Here is a 20,695-nt window from a genome sequence, read left to right as displayed (position 1 = left end):
CGTGCATAGTGGACATAGCAAGTGGTTAAATCTATAAAATCCAAGGACCTACTTTATATGTCAAAGTACACAGTTTACTGAAATTCAAGGAAACACAGAAACATTTGTATATGTCTCTGTTTAAAAGGAAGATTCTGTCCCTCAGGAAGCATTTTATTTCCATCTTTTAAAGTGGTTGCTTATTCATCAGATTTGCACACTGGAATCAGTAAGGAAGCTTTTGCAAAATTCAAATGCTTGTGTCACCTCAGCCTGATTTCAGCATTCTCAGAGATGGCACCTCATTCTGCCTTAAAAATACTTAAGAAAATTTGAAATTCCTCTTTAATGTATTTTCTTATGTTTTGAAACTAGAATGTTGAGTTATAAAGGAAAATCTTAAAAATCTCATATGTGTTCTGATTTTCCAACATACCCATTCTTTTTCCTGAGAAGTAAATTAGCAGATATCAATAAAACAGTGTTTTAAAAACAGAATAAGAAAAAACTAAATAAAAGTAAAGTAGAACATATGTAGAAGAGCCAGTAGGAAAAACAAAAATATATTCCAGGCCAAAAAGAACCAGTGTAAAAGTACTGGAGAATTTTAAAAAACACAGTTGCGAGGAATAGGAGATAGTTAGAATCAACATAGTTATAGAAACAGGGTATCTGTCAAAAAACAGTTTCAAAGACGTCCTTCAGCTGTGACCCATACTCTTCCACAGTTCTAATCAGGGAATATAGTAGAGTTGTATGAGTATGTAAGTGACATGGCATATAACGTCCTTACTGAGAATTCCTGTGCTTCCCAACTAAAACCTCCCACTCTTGAACTAGGATTCTTTTAAAAACACAGATTTTTTTTTATGCTTTGTGATTTTCTTTTTTTTTTTTTTTTAAGTTTATTGGGGTGACAATTGTTAGTAAAATTACATAGATTTCAGGTGTACAATTCTGTATTACATCATCTATATATCACATTGTGTATTCACCACCCAGAGTCAGTTTTCCTTCCATCACCATATATTTGATCCTCCTTACCCTCATATCCCACCCCCGTCCCCCAAAAACACAGATTTAATAATGGTTTTCATTTCAAACCATACCATAGTTTTCTTTTGTTTTCTTTTAGGGATCAATTAAGGACCAATTAAAAGCATATGGAGCTCTTACTGAGAATGTGACTAGGAAATACACCCGTCAGATTCTGGAGGGTGTCCATTATTTGCACAGTAATATGATTGTTCATAGAGATATCAAAGGTAAGTAATGAGGGTTTTTTTTTAAGTTCACAGTTTTTTTGTGAATGTGGATGAGACAAGTGATATGATTAAGAAATTTAACATTTAAATTAATACATCTACCTTTAAAATACCATAGGAAAACAATTCTGCTTTCTCAGTGACTCAGTCAATTTTCCAATTAGTCCTGATGTTCAGATCTCCACAACTGAATAGCTCCCCTGTGGGAATCAATAAAGTTCAAATGGTCATAAAAATGAGACCATGTTTCCATGTACAGAGTATAAGCGTTAGAATACAGTGGTTAAAAGAAGAGGCTGTGACTCCAGATGGCCTGATTCCAATTTGGGCTTTATCTGTCACTAACGGTGTGACCTTGGACAAGACGCATGATTTCTCTATGCCTCAGTCCCTCCTAGTTAGGGAGGCTGATAATAGTGTCTGACACATAAGATTCTTGTAAGGATTAAATGAGTTAATGTATATAATATGCTTGAAACAGTGCCTGATACCTAGAAAGCATTCAAAAGTTAATTACGATGACGACATATTTTATGTTGAGATTATATTTAATTAAAGCCATTGAAATGGATGTCATTACCTAGGGAGGGAGTAAGAAGAGAGAAGAGAGCCTAAGACTGAGCTTTGATGAACTTCAACTCAGTTAAGCTCGCTGTTTAAAACTCACCTGTTTTTAGGGATCAGGTATGTAAGGTAAGTGCATGAAGAGAGAAAAAAGTGAGTGGTGGAGATGTGTAAAATTTGAGAGTGGTTAAAACTCTGTACTGTAAAGCATACTTGGGAGTTTGATTCTATAAAACTGAGGTTTAATTCTATAAAAACTGAAGTTTGGTTCTGTAAAAATTAGGTTGTGATCCCAAATCACTTCAATCAATTGATAAGAATAATCAATACACACAGACATACATAAATAAAAAACAAATTATTTTTTATTGGTCTTTCTGGGGGCTCTTATGAGTCACCAGCTCCTTCCTTCTTGTGGTGAGCCACACCCTGAATATGGCCGTGTTCAGGCTGAAGGGAACGTTCCAGCTTCTGGTGCTGGAGTCGGATGTGCTGCAGGATGCCTGAGCCAGGTCACATGTCCTAGGACGGGGCTTCCTGGGGAGGCGGAGAGAATGTGAGGACACTCATGGCTCATTATCTAAGAGAAATAGGAGCTGTCTTTATTTCAAGATCTACTCATCTTAGGCAGACCTCAAAGGTCAAGTCCAAAAGCTGACAGTTTAAGGAACCACACGGAAAGTATTTGAATGTGAATGACTTGATTAGGAATGATCTCTGTTCAAGCCAGTTCTCTAGCATTCATAACAAGACAAGGTGAAGGAACTGGGGGGAGCTACCCCCAAGTGGATCCTTCTAACCTTGCCAGAAAGAGTGATGAATCATATTGGTAAAATGAGGAGGTTGCAAACAAGCTGACTTAAAAGCATCATAGAGCAAATGTATTGATAGGAGAAAAATAAGATATAAAATTGGATATACAATGTGATCTTAAGTTTATAAAATTAAAGTATGACTTAGAAGGAAAATTTCCATATGATTAACAGTGGGTATTTCCAAATGGCAGGATGAATGATAATCATTTTCTTTGGCACACTTTTTACTTTTTCTGTATTTTCCAAATTTTTATAATGAGCAATTTTTAAATTGTGAGGGAAAAACAAAGATAGTTGTTTACTTTTAAGTTTAAACTCATGAGTTCATAGTGAAACTTAGGATAAAAACTAATTGATCATTGTCACTTGGGAACCAACTCATTTTATAATAAGGTTTCTTTATTCTGCCTTTTTTAAATAAACTATACCATTGAGAACCAAATAGTGGATGAAAGGAAATTGATCTTTGTGGAGGTATTTTGGCTAACAAATGAAGAAAGCATGATGGACTGGTTCCATTTTATAACCACTAAGGAAATAATAGGTGTAAGCATTAAACATTGAGAGCTGCTGACGTCACTAAAACAAGGACAGTCTAGCATTACATACTTTCTATCCTTAGAATATATTTTCATCTATGAAATAGTTTTGCAAAAGAAAAGAAAGAATGATCCTGAGTCTGATTAAGCCTGTGGATTCAGCTACCACATTTTAGAATTATAGAAAATATGTACCAGACAGGTGACCATGTTAAATATGCCCCCTGGGGGTGAAGACAGCTAATCCAGATCATAAGAAAGCTAAAGCTACAGGCCAACAACTTAGATTTTTTTCATAAATTGCAAAAGAAAATAAAAAAGATTAGACGGAACTCTAGGAAGGACATAAAAGATATCATTGAGTCTCAATGTATGGACTTTATTTGGACTCTGATTTTTTTTAAAAACTATAAACTCTGAATATATACTTAATATTATTAAGGAGTTATGTATCCATCCTCTTAGGTATAGTAAGAGTCCTTATTTATTTTTTTACAGTGAAAACTTTTTATGTTTAGAATTAGCCAGATGGACTCAATTTAGATGGTCTCAGTTTTGTTGGCAACATCCAAAGCATCATAGTTAGGAGCCAGTCGAACATATGCCTTCTGTCTCCATCAGGCCTGATCAGGGTGTTGACCTCGACACCCACAGTGAACACAAGTGTGTTGTCTTTTTATCTTCTTCACGGCCGACTCTGTAGTTAGGGGGGAACTTGCTGATGCACAGTGGTCAGGCTTGTTTCTCCCGGGGGCGCTTTTCCCAGGATATCTGGGCTGCCTTCAGAGCCACAGTGCCTTGGGCCCTCAGAAGGTGGGTGATGTGGGGTCTTTTCTTTCTGTGGCTGTGGACGCCTTTCAGCACTGTTTTCTTTGCTTCCAAAGCCTTTGCTTCGGCTTTGGCTTTGGCTTTGGGAAAGACAGGGGTTTCCTTCTTCTCGTTCAGCGCCATCTTCGTGAAAAGGCAAGAGTCCTTTTAAAGATATGTACTGAACTATTTACTGATCATGATGGCTTGAATTTGCTTCTAATATGTGAGGCAGGAAGGATGGAGTGGTTGGCAGAATGGTTGGGGACTATTTTCCAGATGGTTGTTGGGGCTGGGAATGGGTATTATCCTATTCAACCTGCTTTGTGTATGTTTGAAAAATCTCCCTAATAGCTTCCTTTTAAGGTATCCAAAATGAGTTTTTTGTTTGTTTGTTGCTGTTTTTAATTTTATTCGGGAATATTGGGGAACAGTGTGTTTCTCTAGGACCCGTTAGCTCCAAGTCGTCCTTCAATCCAGTTGTAGAGGGCACAGCTCAGCTCCAAGTCCAGCTGCCATTTTCAATCTTTAGTGGCAGGTGGCTCAGCCCACCATCCCATGTGGGAATTGAACCGGCAACCTTGTTGAGAACTTGTGCTCCAACCACCTGAGCCATCCAGCTGCCCCTCTAGTAGCTCGTTGTCTTCAGTCTAGTTGTGGAGGGTGCAGCAAACTGGCCTATGTGGGAATCGAAACAGCAACCCTCTTGTTCAGAGCTGGTGCTCCAACCAACTGAGCCATCTGCCCCCAAAGTAAGTTTTAAAAAATTAGGAAATTGCTTTGGGTGGTGAACACACAATGTGAAATATAATAATGTATTTCAGAATTGTACACCCGAAATCTATGTAACTTTACTAAAAATTGGCAACCCAATAAACTTTAATTTAAAAAAAATTAGAAAATTGTGTTGGCTACACATTTTCTCTTCAGACCTTCATTTGGATGGGCATTGGTTCAACATTGGTGATCGTTCTGCAGGATAGCTTCCCCTGTCTGTGACCTGCCTGGACTGTTCCTTCCCAGCTACCAGCCAGTAAAATCTTCCCTGGTTAAATATTTTAGAGATAATGGCTTTTTTTTTTTTTTTTTTTTTGGCAGAGTCCTTCTTTAAGTGTTGCTCTGTGGGAGATGTTAAATAGGGTAGATAACCATGTTTCCCCAAAAGTAAGATCCAGTGGGACCATCAGCTCTAACGCGTCTTTTGGAGCAAAAATTAATATAAGACCCAGTCTTATTTTAATATAATACTGGGTGTTATAAGACCAGGTCAGTATAATATAATATAATATAATATAATATAATATAATATAATATAATACATATATAATATAATATATATAATAAATATAATTAATATATTTAATACCAAGTCTTAATTTTTGCTCCAAAAGACACAATAATATAATATAATAATATATAATACCAGATATAATATAATATATAATATATAATATATAATATATAATATATAATATATAATATATAATATATAAAACATAATATAATATAATACCGGGTCTCTTACTAATTTTTGCTCCAAAAGACGCATTCAAGCTGATGATCGGGCTAGGTCTTATTTTCGGGGAAACACAGAAATATTGTTTTAAAGACATTGGTACTGTGTCTCCCTTAGTCTTGTGGCATACAGAGAATAGATCCTGTGCCCTCCCCTGGAGAGAGGCTCCGGAGTTTGCTGGGAGAACTGAATGCCAAGTACAGAAGCTCACAGTGGGGATGGACAGTCCATAGTCTCTCCGGTCTATAACGTAGCCTCTCTCCACTATTCACTCTTCTTAGAGACCACTAAAAAAAAGATAAGAGGACAAATAAGGATTTAAAAAAAAAATACAAAATATGGTTAAGGTTACAGAAGACTTAAAAATAAGAATTAAGTTTAAAAATTAAAATTAGATAAGTTAATATAAATTCATTGTTTAAAAACAGGTAGTTTATAGGAAAAGTTAAAAATCAGCATAGATGAGCTGGATGGCTCAGTTGGTTAGAGCACGAGCTGTCAGCAATAAGGTTGCCGGTTCAATTCCTGCATTGGATGGTGGGCTGCGTCCCCTGCAACTAAGATTGAAAACGCTGACTGGACTTGGAGCTGAGCTGCGCCCTCCGCAACTAGACTGAAGGACTTGGAGCTGATGGGCCCTGGAGAGACACACTGTTCCCCAATATTCCCCAATAAAATTTATTTTTTTAAAAAAAGGAGAGACTAGAAATAATTTATATAAGACAGGAACTAGACTTATAATACCAGAAAAAAAGATTGAGTTTAAAAAATGATAGAGGAAAGTAGAGAATAAAAAATAAATGAACTTCGTGCCTGGACCTTGGTTTCGGATACTATTCTCCATTAAAAGGGAACTAGGGCTCCTTGGAGAAATGGCTGATTCTAGGATTGGGGCAGGAAATACACAAGTTGAGCCTGAAGCATCTAATAGTGATGAAAGTAAGAAAATGCTAAACAAACAAAAACCAAAGAAGAACACAGCAATTGGGGTATAACAAAGGGACACAGGAGCCAATAGAAAGAGTTCTCAATGGCTAAAGCTGGAACTTGAGCAAAAAACACAAAGCAATGATATTGGTTTATAACCCAAGATATAAAATAAATATCCATGTTCATACTCATAAATGAATGGTTGAATAAATAAATGGAAGAGAGGAGACAAATCTCCTGTGCAGAATCATTCCAAACAGCCTGGAGCATAACTCCTGACTTCTTAACTGTGGGCTGCACAAAGTGAACTTCTCCTAGAGCACAGTATGGAAGGGAGGAGAGGAACTTCACAGTAGAGAATTCAGCAAACACTGAAAGCCAGATGATCAAGGTCAGTTTATAACAAATAAAATTAAAAGTTTATTATCAAATTAAATGAAATTTTAAAACAGCTCAAACTTGCTTAGAAGAGATTTAAAATATATAGAAATTGAGAAGTAAAATTAATATAAAGCAAAATCCAATATTAAGGAAAACTGTTAAATGTAAGATAACTAACTTTAAGTTATAGCATGGAGGGAAATACTAGAACTTTATTTTTTTTAATTGCAGTTGATATTCAGTATTATATTACGTAGTTTCAGGTATATAGCAGTGCTCACACATTTATATAACTTATGAAGTGATGGCCCAATAAGTCTGGTACCTACCTGGAACTATACACAGTTATAACCATATTATTGACTATATTCGTCATGCTGTACTTTACATCCCTGTGACTGTTTTGTAACTGCCAATGTGTACTTCTTAATCCTTCCCCATTCTCCCCATCCCCCAAACCCCTCCCATCTAGCAACCATTGGTTTGTTCTCTGTATAAGTCTATTTCTGTTTTGTTTGTACCTTTATTTTGTTTTTTAGATTCCACATATAAGTAAAATCATTTGGTATTTGTCTGTCTCTGTCTGACTTATTTCACTTAGCGTAATACCTTCTAAGTCCATCCATGTTGAAGCAAATGGTAAGATTTTATGGCTGAGTGGTATTCCATTGCATATATGTACCACTTTTTCTTTATCCAGTCTTCCATTGATGGGCACTTAGGTTGCTTCCATATCTTGGCCATTGTGAATAGCGCTGCAGTGAACATAGTGGTGCATATATCTTTTCAAATTAGTGTTTTGAATTTCTTTGGGTAAATACCCAAAAGTAGACTTAATTGGTGGGTCATAAGGCAGTTCTGTTTTTAATTTTTTGAGGAAGCTCCATACTGTTTTCCATAGAGGCTGCACCAATCTGCAATCCCACCGACAGTGCACGAGGGCTCCCTTTTCTCCACAGCATCTCCAACACTTGTTGATTTATTGATGGTGGCCATTCTGATAGGGGAGAGGTGGTATATCATGGTTTTAATTTCCATTTCATCTTTTCATATGTCTGTTGACCATTTGTATGTCCTCTTTAGAGAAATGTTTATTCAGGTCATCTGCCCATATTTTAATTGGATTGTTTGTTTTTTGGTGTTAAGTTGTTGAATTCTTTATAAATTTTGGATAGTAACCCCTTATCAGATGTATCATTGGTGAATATTTCATTCAGTAGGATGCCTTTTAATTTTGTTGATGGTTTCCTTTGCTGAGCAAAAGTTTTTGGTTTAATGTAGTCCCATTTGTTTATTTTTCTTTCATTTCCCTTGCCCGAAGAGACATATCCAAAAAAATATTACTGGTGAAAGTTTTGATTATGAAGGTCCCTCAGGAAGTTCCTTCTCATGGGAATCAGCTTCAACCATGAGCTTCTTGCTTTATGACAGAAAAACTGGGCCCGAGAGTCTGCTGTCACTCCCTATTCTTCTCTGGACTTTAAATTCTTAGCCTTTCCCCTGTCTTTTTTTTCATCCTCACCTCCCACCGCACCAGTCCTTTTCAGTGACAGAACCTTCTTCGGTTCTAAAGCACATACCTGATTAAAAATTCAGTGTTCATGTAGCAAATCCTTAATGAGCTCTGACTGTGTGACTGGCATTGTGACAGGTACTGTTTGGATGATGAAAAGCAGCCTAGTTTTGGAGACAGATTGAAGAGTCTACTAAATCTAGTTCTCTGCCGTTGTTCTTTTATATTATATTCCAAACTGCCAATAAAAATAATGAAATGAGGATATTTCTTATTTTTAGGAGCAAATATTCTACGAGATTCAACAGGCAATGTTAAACTAGGAGATTTTGGGGCCAGCAAACGGCTTCAAACTATCTGTCTTTCGGGTACGGGAATGAAGTCTGTCACAGGCACGCCATACTGGATGAGCCCTGAAGTAATTAGTGGAGAAGGCTATGGCAGAAAAGCAGATATCTGGTAGGTTTTGATGCAGGGTTTGCCTGAAAACACCTGCCTTCTTACTTATTTCTACCCAGGATGCAAATTACTGAGCCAGATTTCACCTGTCTTTTGTAGCTTTAAAATAGGGTATCAGGATTACAAGAATTAATATTGTAATTCTGTCTCTTTGAAGCTTAATTAGTGACTGAATAAGTATAGTTCTTGAACCTGTCTTCCGTCTTTAGGAAAGATTTCGTCTTAAGCAACCTTCAGCATTAGAAAACTATCTTCATTTAATTTCCCTGAAGTACTTTAAAAGTAATCTTTATTGTTAGTCTCTTATAATTCAGTTAATCTTAATTGCCTAATAATTTTAAGTTACAACATAAAACGGGCATTTCCTACTTGCCACCAGAAAAGTTTTTAATTTAAGATACTCATTTTAGAACCTAAAGGCAAACGAAGAATTTCTTATGTTTGTATTTGTAAGCTAAAGACAAAAGAATTATATTTAATTTCAGGTTAGAGAATTACATACAAGTAAGAATTATAAAATGACTAATGTTCTTTGCTTAACCATTTGAGTCAGGTCTTACATTGGGGTTTATTTTCATTGATTTTTATATTTAAATTACAATCTTACATAATTACAACCCTTTAAAGAAACAAAGCTTGAAATCAACTCATGTTTACGATGTGTGACAATTAAGTTCGTGAACTTGTTGCAACAATGTTGCTAACCTTTTTTGATATCAGAGGGATTATTCATTATGAATTTGTACCAGCTGGACAAACAGTTAACCAAGTTTACTATTTGGAAGTGCTGAAACGACAGTGTGAAAAAGTTAGACCTGAACTTTTCTCCAAGAATTCATGGCTCTTGCATCATGACAATGCACCAGCTCACACAGCACTGTCTGTGAGGGAGTTTTTAGCCAGTAAACAAGTTAAGTGTATTGGAACACCCTCCCTACTCATCTGATCTGGCCCCCAGTGACTTCTTTCTTTACCCAAAGATAAAGGAAATATTGAAAGGAAGACATTTTGATGGCATTCAGGACATTAAGGGTAATACAACAACAGCTCTGATGGCCATTCCAGAAAGAGTTCCAAAATTCCTTTGAAGGGTGGACTAGGCACTGGCGTTGGTGCATAGCTTCCAAAGGGGAGGACTTCAGAGGTGACCATTCAGCCATGAGGTATGCAGCACTTTTTCTAGGATGAGTTCACGAACTTAATTGTCGTACCTCGTAAGTGTATATAGACCTCACTCTTAATTCTTGTTTTGTAGTTAACTGGCTTTCTTTCATGGTAATATTGTTTATGTAATGTATTTATAAAATTTCTTTTTAGGAGTGTGGGCTGTACTGTGGTAGAAATGCTAACGGAAAAGCCTCCTTGGGCGGAATTTGAAGCAATGGCTGCCATCTTTAAAATTGCCACTCAGCCAACAAACCCAAAGCTGCCACCTCATGTCTCAGACTATACTCGAGATTTCCTCAAACGGATCTTTGTAGAGGCCAAACTGAGACCTTCAGCTGATGAACTCTTAAGGCACATGTTTGTGCATTATCACTAGCAGCCAGTCACCTCTCCTGTGCCTCCACCTAGTTCCCATCTATTCATTCACCTTCTCTCTGACTGCACTTTTCTTTTTTATAAAAAAGAGAGATGGGGGAGAAAAAAGACAAGAGGGAAAATGTTTCTCTTGATTCTTGGTTAAATTTGTTTAACAATGATAGTAACCTAAATTTTTTATATTTAATCTTATTTTCCCTCACAAGAACTTGAAACTTTTTTTTAATTTTTATAATGTACTGATGTGGTTCAGAGAGATAAAGCACTTTAGTACATAGTCACTCTTTTTAGTACAAACAAATCATTTGGAATACCTAAAGATTGTAGAGTCTTTCCCTGTGTCACTCACAGATTGGTGGTGATGGGGAGACATGGAAAAGGAGAACAAAATGATGCATAGTTTGTAGTTTTTAGTGATAGTATTTAAAATAGATCCTCATTTGTGGGGTTGAGCCCTAAACATCAGTTTAGGCAAGGTACTCAACTTAAAGAATATAGGTTCCTTCTTATATCTGTATTCTTTAGATCCTGACCTCTGTTTACCAAGCTTTTTGCTCAGTATGAATCTTGATAGCAAATAGGAATCTCTAAGAGGTATGTTTATTTGTTAATCCTAACCAGTATAAAAAGCAAATATACCATAGAAGATCCATGTTACTGGAATCTATAAACCTTGGATAGATTTTTGTTTTTGTTTTTTTTTAAAGATGCTTCCTTGTTTTAAAACAGATACGGAAAGTCAACTGAGTAAATCCAAATTAAAAGACAAAAGGAGTTTGCTCTAATTAAATGTGTGAACAGAAGAGACCACGTTTGCCAATCAACGGAAATAATGAAAAGAAGAACTAAGTATTGTTTAGTGTATTTTAAACTATATTCTTTACCTGAGGGAGAAAGTCCTAAAATTAAGGGAAAGGAGAAATAATCAAAATAATGTATACTATATCTTCCTATTTCTAGCTCCTGATTTCCCATAGATGACTCTTTTTTAGGAACTAAGAGTTTAACCTGGATTATCCATAAAGCTAGTGTTGTGAGTTTAAAAACAAACAAACCAAAAAAACCCTTGTTTTAGGATCACAGAATACTAAAGCACTGTAAAACAAAACAAAACAGATTATTATGTAAAACAGTGCTTCATAAGAGTGAGGTGGGGCTAATTTCTCTTGTCATTTGGTAATGCTTGGAGACATTTTTGGTTGTCACAAGTGGGAGGAGGCCAGTAGCGTCTAGTGAGTAGAGGCCAGGGGTGCTGCTCAGCACCTCCCACCACCCCCAGCATCCCCAACAAAGAATCATCCTGCCCCAAATGTCAAAAGTGCCAAAGTTGAGAAACCTCGCTGTAAAGAGCAGCCCTGGTTATAAATTGATAATAGCCATTTACAAAGCAAGTTCCTTGTAAAAAGTAAATTTCAGAGAGAAAGTAATGTAATGCAGAATGAGGGTTTTACAAGAGCAGATAGCATTATTTCAAGTCAAGAGTGAATGATCTCAACAGCAAACGGCAGTCCATTTCTTACTGGCAGCCATATTGCACCCAAATCAGTAACTTCCATTTTAGAAACAAAGTGAATTTAAACATGGAGCTTATTGAACTCAGCCATATGTATGTATTCTTTCCTCAAAAGTCAATTGATAATTGTGGGGAAAGAAAAGCATATCAAAACAAAGTGTTAACTACTTTATAGGAAGGTTAAAAACTATCAGGCATTTCTAGTATAATGTATCCACTAAGAGCAAGGACATTGAATGGAAGGGGACAGCTGGGAGAATTCCACTATCTCTAATGGACTTGTGCTACTGAAAAACATGAATGATACCAGTAATTCGGCCACTTGCGGTTTTTCAATATATTAAAGCAAGTTTTAAGTACTTTATTTTTAAATATCTAGAAAATTGTAGTCTTCCTGGAGACCCTAAATATGATGCCTTTCATGGGATTCACAGGAGACTCGGGTATTTTGTTTCCTGCCGAAAGGCATGCTCTTTGGGGGACTCTTGTAAAATACTGTAGATCTTGGTTTACTGTTCCTATCTGGCATTCCCCGTAGGAAATTTGAAATTCCACTAGATAGTCTGAGAAGAAGTCAGCACAAACATGGTTGTCAAAGCTTCTTCCATACCCTTCGAATCAAAGGAAGCAGTTGACCAGGAAGCATATGGCCCCCTTCCCCTGGAAAATCAACTGTCACATTTTGTGCCCTAAACACAGTCCCCAAGGATATGGATCTATTATAATTTCTTTATATTTTATGAGTGAAGGCATCTCTTCTTCTTGAGCAAGATCATGGTCTCTGGACCAGTAGGCTTTCCTTTGTTTCTTTGTCTTGTGTGGTTGTCATTTCCTTTTGGCTCATTTTTGGTCTGGCAGGGTAAGCAGCAGTGCAGAATGTGAGACAGATGCTCTTTAGGGAGACACCTTGGGAGGCTATGACCCAAAGCAAAACTGTTTGCTTTTTCACTCTCTTCTTTTTAAATGCTATAGTAAATAAAATCACCTTAAAAGGAACTACTACTTTAACACTGCTGCAGAAGAATTTTGTTTTATAAGAAAAATATTATTAGCTATGGGAAAATATTGTTCTTTATATAAAGACATAAAAATAAGACTAATAGTTTACAGAGTTATATAAAATGTGATGTGAATTTATTTCAAACAAATTGTAATGGTACCAAAAACCACAATAGAAGTTAATATATATAGAAACGACTAGAACAAAAAGCTTGAAGTAGGGTGAGGTGTGGAAGACCAAAAATAAATTTAAAATATAAAATTTTGAAAGGAAACACAGGGGCAGTTAGATATAACTCTCCAATTTTTTCTTTGTAATAATGGTATGGATCAACAAATGAAATTTGAACTTTTGAAGATGACTCTAAATGTGTTTTACTTTTTAAATGCACAACTGATTGTTCTATACTGTACTGTTTCTTTGCTGAGGCTGGCAAGTGGCCAGACTGCTGACTTTGTGCCTTTAATACGCATCTGCTTGACCATGGCAGACATTTGGTGCTGGAGAAGGTCCACAGCAGTCTCACGTGTGCTTTGCAGGAAGTCTCCTCCTTAGGCCTTGAAAGATTGAAAATGGCATCACTTAGGTTTGAGCCAATATAAGATCTTCTACATTGCAAATAAAGTGTATTGAATAAAGGGTTGAAAAATATAATGACTGATGGAAATGCTGATGGTTGGTGATTCTTTAAAATGTATTTAAAAGTACACAGCCTTTGAAATTTTCAGTGTGATTATCTGGAAATTTTTTCAATTTTCCTCATGTACAAAACATGTTTCTAACTAAAAAAATGGTTTAAGACTGTTGCCTTAGAAAGTTTTAAAAAATATAATCAACCTTACATATTTATATAAGAAGTCAAAATGCACAGGCTGAAGTATACAAGTTAAAACTTACTTTAGAGTTGAATTGTCTTTCACTTCAAGTTTTTATGTTACACTCAATAGAAACTACATAAAAAAAGGTGAAATTGTTTGTTTAGAGTAGCTTTTTGCTGCTTCACCTCTTCCAAATGTCAGGTCTGGTCTGTATATTTCTCAGATGGAGTTGTTACAAGATATGTGAACTCATTAAGAAAGTCAAAGGGACAAGCAGGCATGGGTGCAGAAGCAGGATGTGTGTCACGTGCATTCCCGTTGGCCCGTGGCAGCGCTCTGTGCCAGCCATGTCATTAGGGGCCAGCAGCTTCATGTAAAAGCACTTCCTCTCATGTATAGGGATATGTCAATTTTTTTTTTGTAAAAATAGGCTGAATCTTTTCCATTTGCCACAATTGTGGCTCATTGTATTGGGCACTAAATTAACTTATCCTTAAGAAGGTTGTGACCTGTACAAACTCTGGAAGTTCAGCAGTGATGTTTTAAAATGTTACTGTTTTTTTTTATGATGTGAGGGGAAAGCAATTTTGGGTAATTATTGGCTCTTATAAACTAAAATGTCATTAACAAGAGGAGTAAAAGTATCCCCAAATGAGAGGCACCTCCTTTGGTCAGGCAGTCTCTTACAAAACCCAGCCTCAGCTTGAAGAGCTTCAGTGGTGGAGGAGCCTTTCTTTATGTCAGTGTTTTTTCCTGCTGTTTTTTTTAAAGGAAAAAAATACTTTCTTTTGGTCTAAATTGTTAAAATACCCAAAACATTTGATAGAAATTGAATTCTGTCACCAGTCTTATTTATACTAAGATCAAGACAATTTCTTGAGACCTAATTTTTTAATTTTAAGTTTGATCTTTGTTACAAATGTAATGTTCATATTTATTTGAATTTTAAGATTGGTTAAATGTTGATGAAAAGCAATTTATTATTAATTTTTGGTAGTGCCTTTTTCTCTGTATGGCTTAATTTTATTTTATATCAATAATAATTCAACTTACCCACCTAAATGAAGGTTTTCCCCAAGATCAGTAGCTTCAAGAGTTGATTGCGCCTTAGACTGTGTATTAGCCCTTAAACGTTTTTTAATGCCTGTTTCCTCCTACCCTTTTCTACCTCTTTTTTTTTGTTTTGTTTGTTTTTTTTGTTAGAAGACAAACGTTAGCAATAGTCTGTGATAGGCACATGACAGCCTCCGTTAGACGTGAACTCCTAAGATGAGGATAGAAAGAGGTATTCTGATTCAAAATAGACACAGTAAATTGTTTTCCAGGTTGATTACTTGATTTTCAATCACATGGACACTGCCCAGATTCTTTGTATATCATGGTTCAGTTATGATTTCATAGCAGAGCTAGAATGGTTGTTTTTGCCCTAAAGAGGTTGTTTAAATGGTTTACAAATGTTAAAGCAATGAGTCTTGGGGCAGTGAACAAGAAAGCCAGAGACAGCAAATTCTAACCTAGCATTTTGACTAAAACTCTAGCTTTTCTGTGAAGTGTGTGTGTGTATCTAGTTGGGGCAAGGGAAGGAAGAAAGGAAAGGTACGAATGTTCAGGTAGATTAGTCTGTGTCCTTGAAAGAACAGCTCACATGTGTATTGACCTACTGATGATGGGTGCATGTAATCGTCGGGTAGGAACGCCAGCACATTTCCCAGCAGTAACTCGTACAAATGTGATTGTTTAATGAAGGTATTTATTATATGTGGCCAAGCTTTTGGTTACTAAAAGCAGATTAAAATTGAATTTGTATGTGTGTATAATAGCTTATATATAACCCTTAAATAGAAAGTAATTTTTGCATATCGTGTTTCCCTGAAAATAAGACCTAACCGGGAAATAAGCACTAGCGTGAGTTTTCAGGATGACATCCCCTGAACATAAGCCCTCATGCGTCTTTTGGAACAAAAATTAATGTAAGACCTGGTCTTATTTTTAGGGGAACACGGTAGATCTTCATGAACTCTTTGGAATAGAAATTTCACCAGACGTCATCCAAACAAGCTTTCTTAGCTTACCAAGTTCTAAGGAAGCTATCTCATCCCTCTTCTTGGTTGGCTAGGGAAGGCATGCTATGAAGCCACCGCTGCCACTTCACAGTTGTCTTTAGCTGAGACTTGACTTCTGCCACAGGCTGGAGAGAATGTGACAGTAGGCATGGGAAGTGTCAGCCAGCCAACCATTTCAGAGCTGTCGATGGTAATGAGCTCCTGGGGAGTCTAGAGAGCCTGCTCAGTCACAGTGAGAGCGGACATGGTTTTGGTTTCCTTTGAGAAAGCTGAGGGAGTAGTCATAGCTACAATAAAGAAAAAAATGAATTTTATATGTTGCCTGCATGTAGTCTTTTATGTAATTCTTCATATTTTTCATAATTCTGCATTTTAATTTAAAATAATATATCTTTGTTAATAACAGCAAAGGCATTCAATCAGTGAGTACTCTTACTCCCTATGTCTGATTACTTCTGGTTTGTATTCACAGTCTGTATTATCAGAATCACTTTAAACCAAAGCTTTCATATTCTGTTCACACACCAAAATGATTAGCACTGTTCATTTTGCCCAGCTCTAGCTAATAGCATAAAATGCTAAGGAGGGTACTGGTAGAATCTGTATCTTAATCTATCCTTCAAGTAAAAGGACAGGTACTCATTGTTTGCATTAAACACACAGAACTTGCTTCAGCAATTAGGGAACTATACAGACATTACAAACTTGAGTTTGTACGTGTGCCAGTCTTGTTAACGTCAGTTGTCCATGGGTGCGTGTGCGTATACATTGACATATGATGCTGCAGATTGTTGGCGTACTTTCTTCCTGATGTCTTCACATTTATGAACTTGGGTTTGACTTGAGGGGCATTTCAGGAAGGCTGTGAAGAAAAGTAAATTATAGATTGATGTCTGCTTTGTGCCATAGACATTTTGGAACATAAGGAAGAATCTGCTCTCCAGTATACATGCAAAGTTTATCTCCAAATAAGGATTTCTGAGTCCCTTAATGCCAGTTGAGAACAGTAAAGTTTGTGACTGTACTGAAAAGCACTTTTGTGTTCATTAATTTATTGTTTTTTAGAATTTATTTTTTAAAAGCATATGTGGTGATTTTAGTATTAGCATTACTTGGAGTGGAGAGGTAAGTTAACAAAATTACATCTTAAACTCTAGTAGATACTTAGGCTCCAAAATGAATTCGACATATTCTCATTTTTCCAAAGACTTTTTTTCTTCCTAGAATAAGTAGAGAGGGCTTATTCTATTTGAGCTGAAAAGCTTTTGGGCAAAAGAGAGTAAGCCAAACCCTTGCAATATATACCCTATTCAAGCGAAAGTACAATGTCTAAGCATAAGAACACGTCTTTAAACACAACTGATTGTTTTAATACAATCTTAATCAGTAAAAGGTTTACATTTTTTCTATTGCTGTTGGTTTTAAAATTTGCTACCCTGTATTCTGAAATATTATAAAAGAGTTAATACCAAAAATACTTTTAATGTCTGACATCTCTTACATTTCACATGGTTCTTTTCATTCAAATATCATTGTAAATAAAAGTAAACTTGGATAAATTTGAGAACAAACTTTAATTGTTGCAAACTATAATTGTCAATTTGTAAATTTACTGCTTGACCTAATAATGTACATTTTTTAATGTAGCCATTAAATTCTTTATATTTAACCTATTAGTTTCTCCCTGTAAATGTTTTTAATCTCAATTGAATGCTGGGCAGTTTATAATTATGTACAAACGTGTTTTTTTCCTATCAAAGTTGACTTTTTTGCACAGTTTTGGAAATGTTTAATTTGTACACTGATTCACTATGACCAATAATTGTTGGTGGGTGTGTGAGCACCCTGAGTGCGTGCATTGAACTACTGTCTTGTCTCTATGTTTTCGCTTCTTTCAAGATGTAGCCATCAGTAACTGCGCTGCTGTTACAGACTTCAGTGGACCCTCTTGCTTTCACAAAGTATATTTATCTATGGTTCTATCTTTGTGGAGGAACTCAGGAGTTCAACATCACTTTCTGATTTTTATGTATTCTAAAATCCACGACCAAGTTCCAAGTATGCTTGTAACTGCCTATCAGGGGATGTGTGTGTGGGGTTGTCTTTTTTCTGTCTGTAGGCACATGTATATATCCCAGTAATTTCTTATTTTCATTTAATTTCTACATTTTTATGAACTTGTTTTATAAGGGTACTGTTTAGTTAGAATAATTAAATATATATACAAAAGCTTTCTGAGAGATTATTTACTATATGAATATATTTTCAGCTGGCTGATCAAAAATATTTTTTTAATTTTGTTTTTAACCATTCAAAATGTGTTTGTATTTCCAGAATTAGATGCAAACTTACTTAGATAGCAATTAACATACTTTTGCAAGGAAGAGCATGAATTCTCTCTTGAAAACCCTCTGAAATGTAAATTAAAAGGAAAAAATAGGTTTTAGGCAGTAGCAAAAACACACTGTCCACTAAAACGGCCTTTCAGTTCTCAGAGCAATGAAAAAATTTGAGAAACTGAGTTGTCTTGAAGAGAGACAAGATTTTTTATATCTCTAGTTTCCGTTAGCCAGTTCTACTGTTGTTTTTTAATGTTTCTTTTGTTCTCTACCCCAAAGATTTCAACTCTCAGTTTTTTTCTTACTGGGCAAGGTCAGACCTCATGTGTAAAACAATACATTCATATATTGTGATTCTCTGTAATTGACTATAAATTGTTTTAGGAATATCCAAACATAATTGTGTGTCTTTATACTGTACTGTGTATGTTAAGTGACTGGCAGAAAAAAAAAGGAAATTACGTTTCCGATCTGACAACGTTACCGTACTTAAGGAAAACCTTGTTTTTAATATGCAGTACCAGGTGAAATTACTTGTGTTAGGAATAAAGTCCACTGTTCAAATGAATGTCACTAAGCTTAATGTGTTACAAGGAGCCGGTATGATTAGGAAAACCTACCAGAAGCCACATACAGTGTGGTTTGTGCCACATTTCACGCATATTTTGACTTTGTGTTGTTCATTCAAAATTGTGCTTGTAAAAATGTATAAAATTTCTGAGTTTTACAGTTTTTATGGACTTGTTTTTTCTTGCTGGTAAATAGCTTTTAAAAAAATCTAATGTGAAAGAAACCATGTTTATATTTTGTTAGTGATCAATGACCTTGTTTATATGGAAATTTGTATATTGTTGGCACACATCTTTGTTTAGATTTATCATGCATGAAGGCCTGCAATAATTAACACAATGAAAATTGCTTTTTCGTACATGTTAGTTCATTTTTTGAAAGATTGTGGTGCAAAGGGTTACTCTAAGTTACCTGCTGGACTATGGAATGAATATAAATGAATGGCACTTTGAGTGTTAATAAAGCTGATATTTATTTCCACTGTTATTAGTTTCTCCAGATCTGTTCTTGGACACAGTGCTTTTGCAGTTGTTCTTCCTTTGCCTGAACTGATCACTTTCTAGGAGATCAAGCACAGACTAGTCTAGAAACATTGTAACTAAATCTTTCCAGGATATAAATCTGTAATGTCCTACCCAACGCGCTCTGGCATATATTTTCTGGATGCTTTGATTACCCAAATTAAAAGCAGCAAAAACAAAGCCTACTGTCGAAGTGTAAGGCATGGATATTCCCACGGCATTGGAGATCATTAAATGTTTTCAAATAGAGGACAATTTAGCAATGCCAAGTCAAAAGCCTCAGAATTTTGTGTATCCTCTGACCCAGCAATTCTGTATCTAGGAATTAATTCTGTGGAAATGGCTGCAGAGGTCCTAAAATACAGCTAGAAAAGCCCCAAATTGATGTTCTATATGTCCAACATTGGGGGCTATTGTAACAAAGGAGCACAAACTGGTTGGCTTATAACAACAGAAATTTACTGTCTCAACTCAAGGCCAGAAGTCCAAAATTAAGGGGTCGGCATGGCCAATACTCCCTCTGAAACATGTAGGGGATCCGTTCTTGCTTCCTCCAACTTCTGGTTGCCCCAGGTTCCTTGGCTCATGGCAACATAACTCCAATCTCTGCCTCTGTCTTCACATGGTACTCTCCCTCTGTGTGTGTGTGTGTGTGTGTGTGTTTGTCTTTTTTATAAGGACACCAGTCACGCTGGATGAGGGCCCACCCAATGACTTCATTTTAACTTGACTGTACGGATCCTATGTCCAAATAAGTCACATGTTAAAGTACTGGGGGTTAGTACTTCAAAATATCTTTAGGGGATAACAAATGCATTGTACGAGTAGTCTGCCCCATGGCCCCTAAAAACTCACACCCTTCCCACATGCAAAGTACATTAACCCCATCCCACCACAGCCCAGTCTTAATCATTCCAGCATCACTCTATAACATTACATCTAAACGTCATCAACTCAAATCTCCATCATCTAAATCATTCAGCTCAATTACAGGTAAGATCTGGGGTATAATTCATGCTAGAGCAAAATTCCTTTTCATTTGTGAATCTGTGGGATAGGTGGAAGGTAGACATCTCCATTTTAGAAGGCACAAATCAGAAGGGAAAAAGGGGACTGGGTCCCAAGCAAGTCTAAAACCTAACGGCAGATTGCATTTGGTTTTCAGACTTGAGGAATATTCTCATTGGCTCCGTGCTCTGTCTTGAGGAGCCCATTGAGGTGGTGGCCCAAAGAGTCATTAGACCTGCACCCTGAGCCTGTCCCTTCAGGACCATGGTGGTAGCAACAGCTTTGCTGGCCTCTGAACTGCCCTCAAGTCATTCTTCCTTTTCTTGAAGGATAACATGTTTGTAGCCAAATAGCCCTATCAGCCCCTTTCCTGCCTGAAGAGTCCCAGAAGTCTGACAACCTTCCTTCATTTAGTCTCACCTCTGTCCCTTTCCAAGCTGCCAGGGTTTCTGCTGACATAGTTGATTGCATCCATAAATCCCAAGCCTAATAATCTCTTTAGCAAATAGTTTGCAGCAAGGCGGCCTGCGGGGTCTTAGCTCCCGCTCCCCAC

General features: G+C 36.4%; 1 protein-coding gene across 3 annotated transcripts in view; it reads left to right on the top strand.

Annotated features, from left to right (window-relative positions):
- Positions 1-19,092, top strand: part of MAP3K2 (mitogen-activated protein kinase kinase kinase 2) — a 115,815-nt gene extending 96,723 nt beyond the window's left edge. For all 3 annotated transcript variants that reach the window (XM_081052735.1, XM_081052736.1, XM_081052737.1), the window contains 3 exons: positions 1,115-1,244; positions 8,591-8,768; positions 10,086-19,092. In XM_081052735.1, coding sequence (XP_080908861.1) covers positions 1,115-1,244; positions 8,591-8,768; positions 10,086-10,311 — 534 coding nt within the window. In that variant the 3' untranslated portion in view covers positions 10,312-19,092. The remainder of the gene's footprint in view (positions 1-1,114; positions 1,245-8,590; positions 8,769-10,085) is intronic.
- Positions 19,093-20,695: the final 1,603 nt, after the last annotated feature.

Source organism: Rhinolophus hipposideros, assembly GCF_964194185.1.
Source record: "Rhinolophus hipposideros genome assembly, chromosome: 6".
In the NCBI taxonomy this organism is placed as follows: Eukaryota; Metazoa; Chordata; class Mammalia; order Chiroptera; family Rhinolophidae; genus Rhinolophus; species Rhinolophus hipposideros.
Note: the sequence above shows the minus strand (reverse complement) of the source record. Positions and strands in the feature narration are given on the sequence as shown.